The sequence below is a fragment of the Filicampus tigris genome, chromosome 12 (assembly GCF_054856515.1).
Source record: "Filicampus tigris isolate MCC_2025a chromosome 12, RoL_Ftig_1.0, whole genome shotgun sequence".
Classification (NCBI taxonomy): Eukaryota; Metazoa; Chordata; class Actinopteri; order Syngnathiformes; family Syngnathidae; genus Filicampus; species Filicampus tigris.
Window position 1 is genome coordinate 6,931,796 of NC_141228.1, and position 18,291 is coordinate 6,950,086.

At 41.2% G+C, this 18,291-nt stretch overlaps 1 protein-coding gene across 3 annotated transcripts; it reads right to left on the minus strand.

The window, feature by feature from the left end:
- Window positions 1–3,173: 3,173 nt before the first annotated feature.
- crtc1b (CREB regulated transcription coactivator 1b) lies at window positions 3,174–18,232 on the minus strand. Of its 3 annotated transcripts, none has more exons than XM_086047899.1 (14): window positions 18,031–18,232; window positions 16,604–16,720; window positions 15,956–16,083; window positions 14,163–14,222; window positions 13,847–13,941; window positions 13,265–13,335; window positions 13,149–13,192; window positions 12,847–13,070; window positions 12,291–12,442; window positions 11,613–11,837; window positions 11,206–11,292; window positions 8,935–9,021; window positions 8,655–8,829; window positions 3,174–7,958 (listed from the first exon to the last, which is right to left on the minus strand). In XM_086047899.1, exons 1-14 carry the CDS (start codon window positions 18,154–18,156, stop codon window positions 7,747–7,749), a joined length of 1,803 nt encoding a protein of 600 aa, XP_085904025.1. In that variant the 5' UTR covers window positions 18,157–18,232; the 3' UTR covers window positions 3,174–7,746. The 3 variants fall into 3 exon arrangements, with proteins under 3 accessions (XP_085904025.1, XP_085904024.1, XP_085904026.1); XM_086047898.1 differs by having other exon boundaries at window positions 13,265–13,350; XM_086047900.1 differs by lacking the exon at window positions 11,206–11,292 and having other exon boundaries at window positions 13,265–13,350.
- Between the last annotated feature and the right edge of the window lie 59 nt (window positions 18,233–18,291).

Sequence of the window (18,291 nt, forward strand, 5' to 3'; positions counted from 1 at the left end):
TTTCAAATAAAAGTCCCAAAAATAAGTCCAGGGTCCATTTTTGGTACATTTGATAGGGGTCTGGTTTACTCCAGAGAAAAAAAATACTTACTACTGTTAATGTGTATATAGATGTGCTGCTGTATCAAAATGAGTTGTCTGTCCTTGGATATTAGAGTTAAGAAACATTTATTTTATGACTCAAATCCCTTACTCTTTTGCTGTGGCTCAAAATTAATATCAGAAATTGATGGTTTAGTCGCAAACATCCCTAAAAAAAGTGTGCAGCTTCTCTTTCTTAAATGTGGGAGTGAAATTATATTTAAAGTGGATGTCAACCCCCCAAAAATCTTTGCAATATGTTCTATGCGCCTTCACTAGTCTGAATATGGCATTCTGATTAATATTGCGTTTGTGGAATGTGAGTTAAGCAGCAGTTTTTAGCCATTTCAGCCATTTTGTCTCTTTCTGTTGACTGAATGACATCACGGTTGCTCAGGCCTCGGGTAATGACGAATCACAGCTCACCTGTTTCCTGATGCTGAGCCATGATTTGTCATTAGCAAATGAGCAACTGTGATATCATTTTCAGTTGACAGTAAGTGTCAAAATGGCCGTCCCCCCAAGTTATACAAAAACGGGTGGCTTTTATTGCTTCACTCATTTTCCACAAACTCAACATTAATCGAAAGGCCGTGTTTCGACTAGTGGGGCTGCATTGAACATATTCTTGCAAAGAAAATTATTGTATTGACTTCCACTTTAATATACAAAACAGTGAAGTTCATAGCCTCTTACCCGCCTAAACCTCTGATCCTTAAATGGCCGCTGGGTCCAAGCATCCAGAAGCTTAAGGTTAAACGACTTCAATTTGACGTGAACTTTGAAACACAAGTGAAAGTAATCTTTTTTTAAAATTATAATTCCATCCACTTTGTGCATTGCACCAGTAGGCTACCAATGGCCAACCCAAAAGCATGACGCTACCACCCGGGTAGTGGGAGTGGTTTTGGTTTGAAAGCCTCATCTTGACTCCTCCGACATCCAAAGCTTGAAAGCTGGCGCTCCTTTCTTGGTCCATGGCTAAATAAAACTAGCTTTGCTGTAGACAATGACACTAGCGTTCCAGTAGTTTACAGTTCAGGACAGGCTTGAGCCTTCGTGGTTCCTGAACATCCAAACTAACTGGCTGTGATCTGAGGGTGGCAGTTTGTGCCTGCTTGGTAAAATGGAGACAACTCCAAAAAAGGTAACTTGTAGGGAAGTGAATTGTTTGAGCCTGGAAACTGCAGTTGTTTGCAATTGGATCCAAAAGACTTTCTTGACTTGTATACATTTAAAACTCTATCACTTGTAGCGCTGTCAAATATTATTTTTATCCAGGCAAAGAGAAACTAAGGCTAGGTTCACACCGCAGGTCTTAATGCTCAATTCGGATTTTTGAAAAAAAAAATCAAATTGTTTTGTGTAAGCGTTCATATTACGTTATAAATTCGACCTCGGTCTTGTCTGCTGTATGAACACGTGTCGTCAAAGTGGCCCGCATGCTCAGAAGAAGGGACGCCGTCACACCCGACGTTGTGTTTGCGGAAGTAAACGTGGTCCAGCGTGTCGGGGCATTTATACAGTCAAGCGATAAGGTAGCAGGTAGAAATAAATACAGTATTTGGGGAAAATCACGAGGCGACGCTTTAACATCTGATTTCATGGAGACATCACTCACGATGACGTCACGTCTTAACCGTGCGTAAAAAAAATGAATCTATCTGAGCTGTGGCTGAATTACGATCGCCATAAATGTCCACTTTATGCTTCATGTTTCAAGGTGGATTAAATTAAAGTAAAATATAAAGTCAATAGTGTTACTCAAAACAACTTTGTAGATTCGATCCCCTGCTGCCAGCAGTTTCCCTCTTCCTGCGCGGAGCACATTTTGTGCTCCGGATGAGGTCAATGTCGGATATATGCGACCTGGCCGTTCAGACCGCGAACGCATTGGAAAAGATCGGATACGTATCCGATCTGGGACCACATATGAAAGCGACCCAGGTCGCATTTGAAAAAATCGTAATTGAGCCGTTCAGACTGTCATAAAAAAATCAGATACAGGTCGCATATGGGCAAAAAAATCTGATATGGGTCGCATTTGCCTGCGGTGTGAACCTAGCCTAAGAGCTGCAGTCAATCATGACTGAGAGGTTATCCAAACATATTTTTTTCAAGAATATGTTCTACGCAAGCCCACTAGTTCAAACAAGGCATTCTTATAAATATTGCATTTGTGGAATAAGCGTTAATCCACTCGTTTTTAGCCATCTCTGGGCACGGCCATTTTCTCACTTCTGTTGACTGAAAATGACATTACAACTACCCAAGGCTCAGGGAACGACCAATCACGGCTCAGCTTTAGAAAATAGGGGAGCTGTGATTGGTCGTTCCCTGTGCCCTGGGTCGTTGTGATGTCATTTTCAGTCGACAAAAATGACAAAACGGCCGACCCCTGAGATGACTAAACACAGGTGGATTTTGTTGCTTAACTCATATTGCACAAATGCACTATTAATCACAATTAATGCTGTGTTTCAACTAGTGGGCCTGCCGGGAACATATTCTTGAAAAAAATATGTTTGGGTTGATTTCTACTTTAAAGGTCTTTTCAATTTAAAAGCCATTCAAAGACCTTCTGCGCCACTTGTTAAAAGCTTTAGGTGGAACTATGGCTTTAGTTCCACTTGTCTAATTTTCACAAGGTGGATTAGAGACATTCCTAAGTAAACACCAACCTGTGCACACAATTATTGTATTACACATCATAAAGCTTAATTTGACACAATTGAGTTTCCACCCAGGAAAAGCAATGGTTCTAGTAAATTAAGTCCAAAATGAATGGTTCTTGTCCATGAATGTACTGTATGTAAATTTCTGCCAAACTGTATGCGACAAGAAAGCGGAAACATGCACTTTAAGTCAAAAACATACTTTTGTAACTCAAAAGATTTTAGTGGTAGTCAAATTTAACATTTCACAAGCATGCACATATCCAAAATAACCTTTCAAATTTGCATTTGGAAATACAGATTACAAAAAAAAGACAAAATACAGCAGGGTTGAAACATCATGCATGTTCACAGCATCACGCTGCCAGAAATTTTGCAGTCGGAACATTTTGCAAATCAAGACTGCGCAGGAAAACGTGTCATCCACATTCAATTTAATTGACATTTTTCTTTCAGCTTATAAACAAACGGTCACATTAGGAGATTCACATGGCAACAAATAAATACCTACAGATTCTTTACTACGACTTACAGGACAACAGTGATAAAATGCTATTCTCACTAGAAGCTTTAAGAGGAACTTAAAATTGCATTTTCTGATGCCTTTTACTTGAATGAACTGTACAGTTCTTTAGAAAACCGCGTGTACTGTAATTAAAGGGACCGTTTAGTCAGACCAAAAGACATACAAGCAATAAGGACCGACTGAAGAATACACCTTCAAAACACAGAATGTCTTTCTCTCACCTCAATGAACTTTGAAGCCAAAATGAGTGCACGTTGTGCTAAATATTCCTGCAGGTAAGACACGCCTCAAACCAAAGCATGCAGATAAACCACATGATCAAGAAAGTAACACTTTGAGGTGATCGGTCCACCCTGCACTTTTTATCCACGAGCCTGTGAGTTGCTCGTTGCTATCACCGGCATTTCACCGCAACCACCAAATATTGCCAAATTCATACATGACCTTACTGACGGGTTCCCCTCTTAAAAAGAAACAGGGCAAAACGTTGACTGGTAAACAAGTTATCTTTTGCAAAACCATAATTTATTACGTAGCCATTCTCCTTACTTTAAAGTTGTATTAGCTGCCTAACTTGTGTCTGTTCCACATTTTTCATTCATTCAACCATACTTTCTATCAGCAAGCAAGCTGAAGAGCACCTTCAAGGTCTGACACAATAAAAACCTTTGTAACAAAAAGGCCATCACCTCACGGTTTTCTTGCAGAAAGCATCTTGTGTAGCAAGATTTCGATATAAAGCGTGCGGACGCTTGTGACATCATAAACATAGCTTTCACAAACTTTGGAGTTAGATTGCAGCACTGGATTCTGGCAGTTTATGTAGTGCCACGGTAATTCTTCAGCCAAGATTTATTTTTAGTTTGCAGTCTTACTCAAAACAGATAACCACAACATAAAGCTTGAGGTGATTTCGTGTGTGTGTGTGTGTGTGCGTGTTTGTTTGTGCGGAGGGGGTTAAACTACCTACAAGAATTACATTCGGCGCAACTTTCCTTTGCAACACAAGAGCGCAAGCTGCACCAAAGTAAGCCCTTTCTATATTTGCATCCCCTAAAGTCTTCACAGATTAAAAAAAAAAAACAAAAAACCAACAACAAGACAAGCTGAAGTATAGTTTACAAAATAAAAATAGAGAATTCATCTTTTCTTTGACATGAAAATATCTCCGGAGTATACATCTGGTGTGAAACAGTCAGCATTCAAATCAGGCAAATAAGTCCCTGTTCCAAAGCCAGGAAGTCACAAATAAAGTGCGAAGCAACTAGAGGACTAAACATTGCACAAAAACAGGGGAGGAATGAACAAAACACTTCACATGGCCCAAAAATCTGACATGATAGGTAACAATACAGAAAGAGAAACAAAAACAACAATCATATCTGATGTCACTTGAGCATAGATAGAATGATTGGGTACATGGGATACAAATCCGCTTGGTGTGTATCAGATCATGCGGCCTACTGGAACGCAGAAGCTTCAGGTCCACTAACGCAAAACAAACAGTGCACATGCCAAAGCACCATCTTTGCGAGACAGAGCCCTGTGCCCGCCCATTTCCTCGACAAGACTGCAGCGCAAAGGGGTCGGACACAGTTTTCCTAGGAGAAAACGTGCTCGTATGCGGTGAGATGCTACAGCAGGAAGAGAACGACCGCAACAGGAGGACGTGAATGTGGATCCCAGTCCGGTCTGACCAAGACTCCCGTGTCATTTGGCCACTAGGATACTGCCACACTAGAGTACATTCTTTTTTGAGTCATGAAGTAGCATAATACAGACTTGGAGGTCACTAAACAGGAAACAGAATTGACCGTTGCACAGGAGAAGCCCTACATGCACCCCTCGAGACTTTGTGACAGCGTTATGTTACACCAAGCTATCAAGGCCTTCATTCAGAGGGTTTCAACTGTCAGATTCGTCATGCATTGTTTCAGCTATAATGCATATGTACAAGGTACAATAAGGATTATTCAGCAATACAGACAAATGACAGAGACGTTCCAAAGGCTGCCATTGCTCAACTGGACTCAAACACACGTTGATTGTATGAATGAAAACGGCAGTGTCAAAAAGAAAAGATCCAGCTTAGGTTTTTCTTGACATGTCTACTCTTTTTGGGTATAGTGGGGGTTGGGTATAGTGTTTTTATTCGAATTGACGAATTGATGGAAACATTCCACCGATTCTAAAAAGAAAAGAAAAAATGCAAATGATTTTGTATTGGGTCACAATCACAATGGGCCAATTGCACGGTCACAACTTTAACAATCTAATATATCAAGTTGAAGCTGCGGACGCTTGTGCTTGAGTAACTTCAACATGCCCAAGCACACTTCTTAAATCAATATGTCGACATTTGCATTGGGAAGCTAAAAGTACTGATAGCAAACTCAAACTGTAACGCTTCATTATAAAGTAGTTAGCACTTGAGGAATTCAACAGACTGTCCGTAATATACTGCAGTGTAAAAATCACCAGTAAACTGAATGCATGAGAGCCGCAACTTTTCGAGTGATATGTGCCCGACTGCATGTGGGAACCCCAAGATGGATTTTTCCTTTAAGCGTCATGTTGTAGTCTTGCTTGCATAGGAACTACGCATCTGTTCAAAGTACAGCAGACCCATGCTTTACAGTAAAAAGACTGCAGTGAGCCCCACTCGATGGTGGAGCTGGGACTCGATCCCAAGAGTTGAGTAATAAGCACAAATGATCAGCATGTCTGTACACAAATGCTAGAATAATACCAAACAAGATCACACTATTCAATAAACAACTCTCAGGGAAACTCTGACAAAAGGCCACCATGGGTCGTTTTCTGCTGAATCTGAATGTCGAGCGAGCTGATGTTATTGTAGATAAACTCTTTGTAAACATTAATTGGAAAATCTGTAAACAGTTGATTCGACCACATCCCTGATTGCGAAGTCACCATTCTTGTTGTTTGCAACACGACATGGAGATCAGTCTGGTGAAAAAATGGCATATTATACATCTAAATATGCTAAATATTTCTAAGAAAGACCATTTTCAGTTTCCTATGTTAAGACACTCTCAAAAGAGGTACTGTGATAGAAATATCTTCTAGGAATTGCACATTGGTATGAAAACGCCCATCGGCATGCGCAGTCCGCCTCGTGTGGTAACGTTGAACAGGGTTTTTGTTAGAGCTTCCCTTTTAAGGAGCAAAAAGCCTCCCCATATTTGCAGTCCTCCACATTTAGGTCCCCCCCACCCACTTAACCCACTTAATAAAATGTCAATAATTTGGCTATAAAGTGTACCGCTACAAAATACAGTACATTGATTTGTCAGACCTTACACAACATAATCACAAATGGCACTGAACAAAACATATGCCTTTGTCAAATACAAGAATTTAGGAAAATATGCTATCACAGACACTTAACAGTAGAATACTCATGTAAGGCAAAATCAGGTGATTTTCACAGTGACGACTTCCAAAAGATTTCAAATTTGAGAGTTTGCCGGTTTAAAAACAGACAGCTTCCTTCCTTGAAAGACCAGTCTGTCGGCTTGTCTTTTCCAGAAAATTCCTTATGCTTTCTAGTTAAGTGGTTATACCTGATCTTCTAAAAACAACCCTGCTTTTGGAGCCTATGTGTTTTTCGGCACAAGTTAGGATGGATTTGACCGTCACTTCTGGGCTACAGCAATGAATATGGCACATCGAACACTGAAGAGCAACTATGGGGAGGTTTTGCACTCCTTCCTTAAACAAGTAGCTTAAACACAGACACAATTGAAGTATGTTCAAAATTCATAAATAAAATTACATCAGTGCAGATTTACACTACGCCTACTGAGAGCATTTTGGCATCAGATGTATGAAACTGAACGAAACATATTCTAACAAATAAAACATTATCAAGACACAGTGCATGATTAAAAAAACAACATTTGGTTGTCAAAAGTAAAGCTTTCAGTGTGACAGTTGTTGAATACCCGACAAATTTGATGCAGGCAGGAAAACCAACAATTTTGTTTTTTTTTCCTTTTAACATGACAGATATGACACGTATGCATCCAATGTCTCTGCAGCTTCCTGCTACTAGCAAGTATAAAGAAAAAGAAACATTAAAGTGAATATGAATAGGAAAAAAAAAAGTGCGTTTTTGTGGCATTTAATGGTACACTGTAAACACAGCCGTGCTAGCCAAAGCGCTGAGCGACCAATCTCTTGAGGAAAAAAAAAAAAAAAAAAAGACAGCGAGGCCATTCCCCGGAAGCCACAGGACGGTCCTTTTCCCTGCAGTCTTTTAGTGACGCGTCATTGTGTCAAAGGGCTTTTACCGAGTCGAGGGCGAGGTCGGGCCGCGGGATGGCCATGCAACAAGGTAGAGGGTTCAACCCTGCCCTTTGTCTCTCCTCCTCCTCCATTCACACCTTCGAGCGTTTATCTTCTGTTTGCTCACCGCCACAGTCAGCTAAGCGGGTCACGTCACAGCCTGTCCATCCTGAACGTGTCCTCGGTGGCGGGGTCAGCCAGCACCATGTCGGGGTCGTTGAGCATGTGCAGCCCATCCAGGGTGAGGGGGTCAATCTTTAGCTCATCCAGAGGGAACTGAGAGTCCGCATCAAAGCTGACGTCACCAACGCCTGCCAGGGAGTTGGTGAGCTCTTTGGAGAGGCTCGGAGGAGACTCACCTGTGACTGGAATGTGTCACATCAAAGAGACAAGTAGGTACGCATGTGGTGGAAACACTGGTGCCGCTTTAAGCCTGTGATGGAATGCTACCTTGACCATACATTCGTACAACTGTGTTAAATATGAGTTAAGCAGCAAATCCATCTGTTTTTAGACATCTCAGGGGGCGGCCATTTTGTCATTTGTTTTGACTGAAAATGACATCACAACTACCCAGGGCTCCGGGAATGACCAATCAAAGCTCGCCTGTTTTCTACAGCTGAGCCGTTTGGTCGTTACGTGAGCCCTGAGCAGCTATGATGTCATTTTCAGTCAACTGAAGTGACAAAATGGCCACCCCCAGAGATGGCTAAGAATTAGTGGATTAACTCATATTCCACAAACACAATATTAATCGGAATGCCGTGTTTCAACTAGTGGACCCGTTGGAAACATATTCCTGAAAAAAATATGTTTGGGTTGATTTCCTCTTTAAATGGAAGCTGTTGGACAAAATGAAATCATTCCCCCAGCATACAGACTGGATATTTTTCAAAATTCTTTTTTTTTTTTTTTTTTAGTTTTCCACAATACTGTATTCCAAATTTCGCACACCTAAGCGGATCAGATAGATACTGCAAGTGACAGAGCATTGACAAAGAACAGCAGAGATCCTTAAAAGACTCTTTGGTAGCCCAACAGGAGCACAGTGTCTGATTTACCTGTTAGGATTATGTTGGGAATGTTGCCATGACTACTGTAACCAAGTTGCTGAGATTCTTGTAGGCTGCCGCCACTAAGGCCCATCATGGCGGCTTGAGTATAGTTGAGGGTGGAGCACTGCGTGTACAAGTTGGTCGAGCTTATGGGGTTCTCAATCATGTTGAATTGCTCCAACTTTAAAATAAAGACATTGAGCACAATTAGATGCTCATTGAAATGCCTGAAAGTACTGTTTGTGCCCACTGCTACTGCACATATTGAGGGCAGTGAAAAAGTCACCTGGTGAGACAGTGCGTTGGTCTGCCTTGATGCCACCTGCTGATCGTAGAAGGAGTCACCAAATATGCTGCCCACCACCGGAATATGCTGTAATAAGAATAAAGGAGCCACACAATTCAGGTTGGATGTGAAGAACAGCATCAATACATGGAAAGTGAAATTAGTCATGTGTAAAGTCCAGGCCTAAAGCAGACACCCCAAGCAACAGAAAATGCAAGCAAAGGGTGGTGTCACAACTATTGCATTGAGCAGTGACAGAAGCGGGTGATACTGATGAGGAGGCCTGTCAGTGTTCTGATTTTTCCAAAAGAAAACAAGTGATGAATGAAATGAACAGGTAGTGTCCTGTAATGGGTTTAAAAGGGAAATCAAACCAAACATTTTTTTCAACAATATGTTCCCAGCAGGCCCACTGGTTGAAACAAGGCATTCTGTTTAGTATTGCGTTTGTGGAATATGAGTTAAGCAGCCATCTCAGGAGGCGGCCATTTTGTCACTTCTGTCAACTGAAAATGACATCATAACTACACAGAGCTCAGATAACGACTAATCGCGGCTCAGCTTTAGAAAGCAGGTCAGCCGTGACTGGTCGTTACCTGAGCCCTGAGCGGTTTTGATGTCATTTTCAGTCGACAGAAGTGACAAAATGGCTGCCTTCAGAGATGGTTAAAAACGGGTGGATTAACTGTTATTTCGCAAATGCAATATTTATCAGAATGCCTTGTTTCAACTAATGGAATTGCATAGAACATATTCGTGAAAAAAAAATGTTTTGGTTGACTTCCCGTTTAAAGAGTAAGATTTAACAATTCCAACAAAAAATACCAACTAACACTGGCAAAATGTGAGGCCAGAGTATGATGTGGTTGTTAATGCCGGCCCACTGGAGGAGACCAACCACGACAATGCAGTGGTGCCCTAACATCAGCAGGCCTCTTCATGGCACAGCACAGACATTTGGTAAGGGGAAATTCCAGTAGTGTGTCCTTCCACAGGACCACTCTCACTATCTGCTTATAAATTACAGTAAATACAATACAAAACAATAGGGTTCTTTAACTGACACAGATGAATAAGTTAAACTGTCAAAATGAACCCGGGCTCAGGACTGATGAAATTACTACTGACACCGTACAGTACGGCTACAGGGACTACAAACTCCTATATTATTTATCAGGTGAGGCTGGGAACCATGCGAAAGGGGAGGCTTTTCATTTCTTTTAAATAGGCTGACGTTCTCCCAGAAATTTTTTTTATGTTTCTTTCATGTGCCCTTTATTTACCTTCAATTGCTGTATTCCCTCAGTTAGTACTGTACATCGTAGCCTCCAGTACACTTAAGTGCCACACCAACTAGAGGTTGCATCTTTTGAAACTGATGGACCTGAGCAACAAATTGGCCAATTGGAGATAGTGGTTTAGGAGCACCATCCAGCCTGAAAAATACTGGAATTTTGACCTCAAAAGGTAAATGAAGAGTTAAGAGTTACAAATAGTCAACACTGTGTGACTGGCTGTACATGGTGGAGTCCCTGTACACATGCAAGTACACACTGCTTAACTCAGTCTAGAAACGCAATATTAATTAGAATGCCATGTTTACACTAGTGGGCCTGCATAGAACATATTCTTGTTCAGAAAATTTGGGGGTTGACTTTCTATTTAATTTGGTATGTTTTTTTTTTTTGGTTAGTTATCGCTGTTCCTGGACACCAGGTTTTCCTTCAATAACAATAGTTATTATAATTACATACAGAGATATATATTCTTTTTATTGAAAAATGTTAGGGTAACAATGCAAAATTTGCCAACAATAGGTTAATCTACCCAACCATAACTAGTTGTGCCAAAGTAGAGTTCCTCTGTGTCACCATTTGCTGTGAAAGGATAAGTAAGTGTAAAAACACATGTAACATCCCTGATCCCTCTGCCAAATGTTTTATGGAAAAGTTGATTGCTTTCTCCCAAAAGGGAAAGCGATTTTTATGTGAATAGCAGATATGGACAACTGGGCTCCAAAAAGCTGCTAAAATACATCTGTCCATGAGTTCCCGATGACAAAGGATGAACAATTCTTTGAGGAAGTCTAAAGATCGGGATCTCTGGCCGTAATGTCATGCACAGCAAACAGTGACAATTGTGATGAGGAAATGAGTTATGTACACCACGGCTGATGCAAAAGGATGAAAAGCAGCCTCTCAAGTATTAGCTTCCCCCCCAGGAACAAAGCCCTTCCCCAAAAAGCGGCTAGCTTGGTGGGTGGGCTCTTACTTGAGGCGAGCCGCCGGGGGAGAAGCCTTGATTGGAGACTGGGGAGGTTGGAGACTGAGTGGCTGGTGAGCCAGTCTGATTGCGATACTGTTGGAGGGAAGAGGGTTAGCGAGCACTAAGCTCCATGCTAGTCAGACACAAATCTCAAAGGATGACGATGTGAGGCGGCTTCAGATAAGGATTCAGTCATTTCGTTACGTGTAATGGAACGCTCACTAACAGCAAAATAGCTTCGTAGATCCCCACTTCATCCGCAGTCTTTACAAATGGGATTGTACAATAACAGCAACTTATCCTTTGATGTAGAAAAAGTTGTAGTTGAAAGAAAGTTCAGATACAGTACAGTACTTCATCTTTGTTGTCTGTAATTCCACAGTACACGAGGTTTGGGATTCTTGCCGTCTTACCGAGCTGATGCTGGCTGACGTCTGGCTGTCCGGGGATGGGCTGTTGGTAGGCGCGGGGCCTGTACCAGTGGAGGGAGGAGTAGGCAGGGTGATGAGCTGGATACCCTGCGGCGGCTGCTTCTGCAGGTCGCTGAGCAACTGAGCCTGGGCCTGAGCAGTCAGATGGTTGAAAAGGGGGAACTGGGAAAGCTGTTGCTCCAGGGTTGGCTGTTCCGTTGGAAATATCTACAGGAAAAACACATATGGCCAAAGTATTTCAGGATTTGAATTGACAAGTTACCTCAGCAATAGGGGTGGGAAAATCTCCAAGCAAGAAAATCTCAATTACTATTCAGAGCGCTCTGATTCCATCGTTAATCCATTTTCATTCAACACTGTGCGATGACAAAGATTCTTATTGTAGTTACTGATTGCACATTAGGTAGACAATACATACTTATTTTCAATAAATGTCTTATTTAATTACTTAATCTTGAAACAGTATTTTGCTAGCCTAATAACATAATTGCCAACACATTATTGAATGTTTTCAGAAAAAAAAAAAAAAATGAAACAAACAAGTGTCCAGTTTCCTCAATTCAACTTTTGCGGATTACCCGCACCTAGATGGCTGAGAATCTACACCGAAAAAATGTCATCACTGAGCAGTAAAACAAAGGCAAGAGAGAAAAATGTCACCTGTGTGATGTTAACAGGTGAGGAGAGAGTGGGCGACAACTGCTGTGTGGACTTCTGAAGATGGAGGTCGGTGGTTAGTGTAAGTGGCACCACGGGAGGCTGGCGACGCTGTTCTGTTACAGTCATGGTGGGCTGAGAGGAAGGTGGGATCCCTTAGTTGTGGGGGTTTCGGTTGGAAGGGGGGTGGGGGGGGGGCAGAAATGAGAAGCGCAGGTGTAAGAACTAACTGTAGCTCCAGAGCATTCAAACTGAACAATATCCAAGTCTAGGCTATTGCTATTCAGTACACCATCACCACATTTCCTCAGTACTCATCAATAGTGCAGATTCTAAAAGATATGCTCTCCTAACGGATTAAATCGACAACATAAACTGCTAAAAACCTTCTCATTGATTCAATATGTAGAAATTGCAGGCTTAAAGAGCAAAAGTCAAGAAAACATCAGCTAAAGTCTACTGCTGCTGTATTTTCTAAAACAATGTGCTGTTCATACAATAGAATCATGTTTTAAATGTGCTTAGTATATTTTTTGGGCGGAGGAGGGGCAGTTGATACCATGGCTGGCTGCACTGATGCCTAGATGGGTGAGGTTGGTGGTGAGGCTGCCTGTGCTGTTGGACGAGCTGAGGGATGGGAAGGCAACTGTGTCTTCTGGGTCCAGTGGAGTGGACAGCGGGGGAGGGAACTGGATGTTGGTGAGATCAGGTAATGAGCCGCCTGTGTTGTGTGCAGCTGGCAGCACCGCTGGGTTCAGTTCCTGGTCTGGTGATGGGAAAATACTACAAAAACATTTTTAATGACTTATGAGAAAGTGCTCTCTGACAAAGACGCTAATGCAACATACGATAGACACTCACTTGATTCCCGGGACATCACATGTATTGTGGTTTGGTGAATCCCCCTGAAGACAAGACAAACCTCAATATCCAATCCAAAGCTTGAACTAACTCACACAAAGCTTTTCCATTAGCACCTTCTTGTCATCCCACAGCTGTTTCTGTGCATCGTTGTCTGCATTTGGCTCCAAGCTCTCCGTCCCAGGCACTGTTAGCAGCAGTACTAATTAGTGAAACAGCCAGACACAGTTGCTTGCTATAACAAAACACATAATGATTCACATCAGGGCAAGAAATGAGTCATCAATATCCCAGCCAGTCAGGCAGATTACGGTGCTGTGCTCCTGATTCCAGGGGGCCTAAAAATAGCAAGGTGACCACCAGACAGACTGGGTGGGTGCCAACCAATTAAGGTTTCACTATATCAGGGCTTCGCACACAATCCGTGGAAGATCAGTGAATTATTGATCTGCCTCTCTCCATCACCTTGAGTCAGCTCCATTCAGAGATTCCACTCCTCGGGAGGCAGCGGAATACAGAAGCAGCAGCATGCTGAAGCAGCGAGTTGTATCTTTACAGCTATATAAATATTTGACGAGTGGTTGCAAACTGCACCCGCTAAAGTAGAACGTGTGGCTTTGTGACAGTTTGTGTATGACGACTGCGGCAATGAATTAATAAGGTACTTTTGTGTTTTTGGCAGCGGCATATTCCATTACCTCGTTTAGGCTGAAGCTCCTGTGATCCGCTAGCAAACACCTCTTGGGGTTTGGGATTCATGGTGCTCTGGTGTAAGGCGGAGTCTGAATTTGTCCTGTATGAGAGATGGGTTTCATCTAAATTGTGTTTAAATCTCTAACGGCAGCAAAGTGTAAGCATTTAACAAAACCTTTGAAAACAATTGTTCCGTTATAAATATACAGTATTTTGCCCATCGCACAGCTTGTGTGCAGCTGAGCTTCATGTAATTTAATTTTTGCAATATTGTCTGTCCTGGGTTTCATTCTGGAAAATGGCAAGAGGGAGATTGCTTACCTTCTCCAGCTTGTGTCTGGTGGCGGGGAGAGGTAAACCGAGCTGTAGGGGCAGCTGTCGATGTGAATCGAGTTAGGGCTAATAAAGAAGAAGGAATGAAAAATTGTCCAGAGCTTAATTTCATGCCTCTTGGCTCATTAGGCCAAATAGAGCCAATCAAGAACAGAATTCCACACAAGTGTTTGTTAGCTTCAGGAACAAATAAAAAGGTTTGAGTTAGTGCCTCATTATTGTATAAGTAGAAGAGTAATAAAAGCGTACTGTAATGCTAAGTATCACACGGTTCATGTAGGGGAAGACATTGCATTGATCATTTCTTTTTTGTTGAGAAAATAACTTTGAAGAATACAAAACAACATCTAATGTACAGAACTTTCGTTTTGATTAGTGCTGTGTGATACGGACAAAGTTTATTATGAGGTAACACATACCCTAATATAGTATTTTTCCTGAAAATCACATGAAGCGAATGGCAATTTTCTCTTATCTCCATTTATTTATTATTACTTCATATAGAAAACAATACAATAAAAGATAGAGATACAATAAAAAGAAATATGGAAGAAGAATGGGAAAATAGCATTCAAATGGTAGCACAACTAATTGTCAAGGAATGCAAAGAGTTTAAATAAATGCATAACAATAAATAAAGTATGCATACTTAACAAGTAAAAATGCTAATAGGTTAACTGTTTCAGACTTTAAAGTACACAGTTTTGGCAACTTGCTTGGACATGAAATGAAACCTGTTAAAACAACTTGCGGCTTTTGTTTCATGTTTAACTAATTGAGAGACAGGAAAAGCTGGTCAACTATTTTAAGCCAAAGAGATGAGAGAGATACAGCATTTTACCTGGAACTGTATGCACTGTTCAAGCATTGTGCCATGTATCCCCCCCCTTTCATCACTGTTGATTTGATCAGTCCCTTGTCACAAATTCATGCTGTCTCTATACAGTTCTTCATGTCAAAGATATGTTTTTGAGTTGTGACTTGTTGGCGACATGTTTTGCAGATGACCATTTTCCAAATCCTGCCATTACGGTTCACTTTTTTTCAGCACCAACTCTGCAGGCTCTGTTTCCACTTTGTTTTTTGCTAAGCTCTAACATGATTTATTGACAACCATGCCCCGCTAGCATTGCTAGAAACAAGTAATGTATTTGCAGGTGATGTAAAAAATGCTACCATAAAGTAGAAGCTTTGCTGCATTACATTCAACTTCAATCATTGTTAGCGTAGCGTCCGAGGTGTAAGGCGTCTAAAGACACTCTAGTCACAAAAACTCATACTCTCTCAGAGTGCATGCACACTGCAGATTCTGTTTATTGAACTCAGATCACAGTTGAACAGCGTTGAGCACAACCCAGCAGTCGCCTTTTCAACATGTGCCTATTCCCTGTAACTCAATCTCCAGGCATGACCAATCAACCCACCCTATCCACTTGTTACAGTCGTGTAACAGTTGGATTGAGTGTAATACCCTACACATAAAAAATAACTATGTAAATCATTGAATTACATTTTATAGTTGACATTTTTGCTCCACACTACAATATACTGTATATTGTTATATCACGCAGCACTAACCTTGGCACATTCTTAGAACCCATTTGGTACATGAACCGATACTGGACTAATTAATCTCATACAAATCCAGTGTTATAACTCAATTCACAGTTGTGTAGCTTTTCTGAATGTTGGATAATCAGATGGTTTCATGTAGAACTACCTTAACTGTTAAAGCTAGGGGAAAAAAAAAATTGTGAATAGTGTGAACTTAAAAAAAGGATATTTGACGTCCATGTTTGTCAACTGAAAGAGGTCGGCGGTGGGGAGAAGTGATGCGATTTCGTTCACGGTAAACGCGATCCACCAAACCGTGGTGCCGGGTTGTGCGACTGGTGTCCAGCACAGAATTCTAGAGTGAACACACTGACAGGTCACTGAGGGCAACAATGAAACTATCTCACAAAACAACACACCAAAAAGTACCAGAATGGTCTCAGGACTAATGGTGCAAATGTGTTCATTTCAAAATGAGACAAGCCATGGGGCCCATACTGAAGCTTGAGCTGGCAAATGTATCTTAGAATGGAAAGCCATGACAAGCAATGATTTTCTACAAATTTTGAAAAACAAATTCCAATGCAGTGAAAAACAGATGTAAACATCTTGCTTCCATTTCGTTGTGAACCACAAGCTCCAAAAGAATTTCTAGTCCACCAAAGCAACTGATTTGCATGTCTCCTAAATAAAAAAAAAACAAGAACAAAAAAAAAAAAACTGTCCAATCTAAGACTGGATTTTTTTTTGTTTCATTAAACCCAGTTATATACCATCCATTATTTTTCCTGAAACCCAGTTATATACCATCCATTATTTTTCCTGAAGGTTTCTCTGGACAAAAACAAACCAGCCGAGAAAGGCTAAGGGCTCACCTGAAAAGGCAGGTCAATGTTGCCATTTCCAATCTGATTGACATTGGGCAGTGAGCCTCCATAGTACTGTCCACGATTCTGCCCTAGTTGCAAATACTGGGTCTTCTGTAACTGCAACTGTGCAAAGTAAAATTGCATGACAGCATGAGTGCATGGCGGGTCTGACTGTACAAAAAGTAATGCAAAAAAATGAATGATGCCTACTAGTCTCCAGTTAAAGATAATGCATTGATAACCTGACAGATGAAACCTAATGACATTAGGCAGATAAGGATGTTATATGTCAATCATTTCAAACAAAATCTTCTACAGCAAATAAACTCAAAATGCCTGACAGCTGTCAATATGGTCAGAATTAATTTGCAACACACCTGACACATTTCCCTTTTTGACCAAATTCATTTAGGTTCATAAAAACACAAGGATGGAGTGCTTTCCAGCCAGTCAACATGGAATATGATCCAATGCAATGAAATGAAGCCCCGTCCAATGGAAACGCAGAGACCCAAAAAAGTATTGTTTACAGATGTAATTTCAATATATACAGCTAAAACATTGGAATTTTCAATTTACTGAGTTGAAATCGCTTCATTACAAAAAAAAAAAAAATCAGCAAACACAAAAACAAATTAGGTGTACAAATATCATCATTATTTTCTTAATACGTAATCTAATGCAGAGGATGTCATTGATTTGGCATTGCAAACTCCAAGACAAAAAAAACCCTTCAGTATAAAAATTGCATACATTCGTTGTAAAAGTGAAAAGCCTCACCGAATGTTTGTTTGTGGATTATTATTTTATTCAACATGGATCGATAATGGCAACGATTTTGGAATGCAGTGATATAACCCAACTCAAATGTGAATGTCAACTAAAATGTTCAGTTTTTATTTACAATGTTTAAAATTTGTGCTATGCAGCACGCTAACGTGCTAATGAAGCTGGTAGAGGACGAGATCAAAACAAACCACAGCTGGAGAAAGCGACTAACATTTAACGCTAACGTTAGCACGGCTTGCCAACATAAACCCTTCAGGGTTCTCCATCAATACCGACAGTTTATCGTCAATTAATTGCCTGCCTTGTAAAGTCGTGATTTACAAGCCAAACGATTCATTTGCTAATTAACTGTCAGGGTGCCTGTTCACATCAGCCAGCTAGAGGACAGGTGCACATTCATTCTAAGCTCCAATGCACTAACTAGGCTAATTAGCGCAAAAGGTGTCGTATTGTTATTGGCGCTTTACGAGCACATTTTCGTAAAAAATAAATAAAAATTATAAAAAAGGGCCATCCACTGGCGCTGTATTGTTGCTGCAACAGACGCCTTTTAGCGCAAAACCTTCACATTTATTTTCACAGCACTCGCGAGCTGCCAAACAGCGTTGCAACAAATTGCGAAAAACGGGTTGTGCACGTCTTACCCGTGCAGCTCTTGTGATATTCAAGTCTTTCATGACCTCTTCAAATGCCGCAGTCTCTTCCGCCTGTTTCTGGTTATGCAAAGCGATTTTTTCGCTAAATTTGCGGGGATTGTTAGAGGACGCCATCTTTCCCTCTTCTCTGAATGGAATGTTACGTTACGCACCACGCTGGGGCCTTCTGGTGTCGTCATCACGCACAGTCAGCGCCTCCAAGCGCGGGGAGGCGGGGTCGGACAATGTAGCCGCGCCCACCTTTTCGTT

Coding starts and splice junctions, on each gene's coding strand:
- crtc1b (XM_086047898.1), bottom strand. CDS start 18,156: ATGGCGTCCTCTAACAATCCCCGCAAATTTAGCGAAAAAATCGCTTTG. Junction 14,223..15,955: donor GACAAACATGGACGTCAAAT/ATCCTTTTTTTA, acceptor CTCGATTCACAT/CGACAGCTGCCCCTACAGCT. Junction 13,071..13,148: donor TGTGATGTCCCGGGAATCAA/GTGAGTGTCTAT, acceptor ATGTTTTTGTAG/TATTTTCCCATCACCAGACC.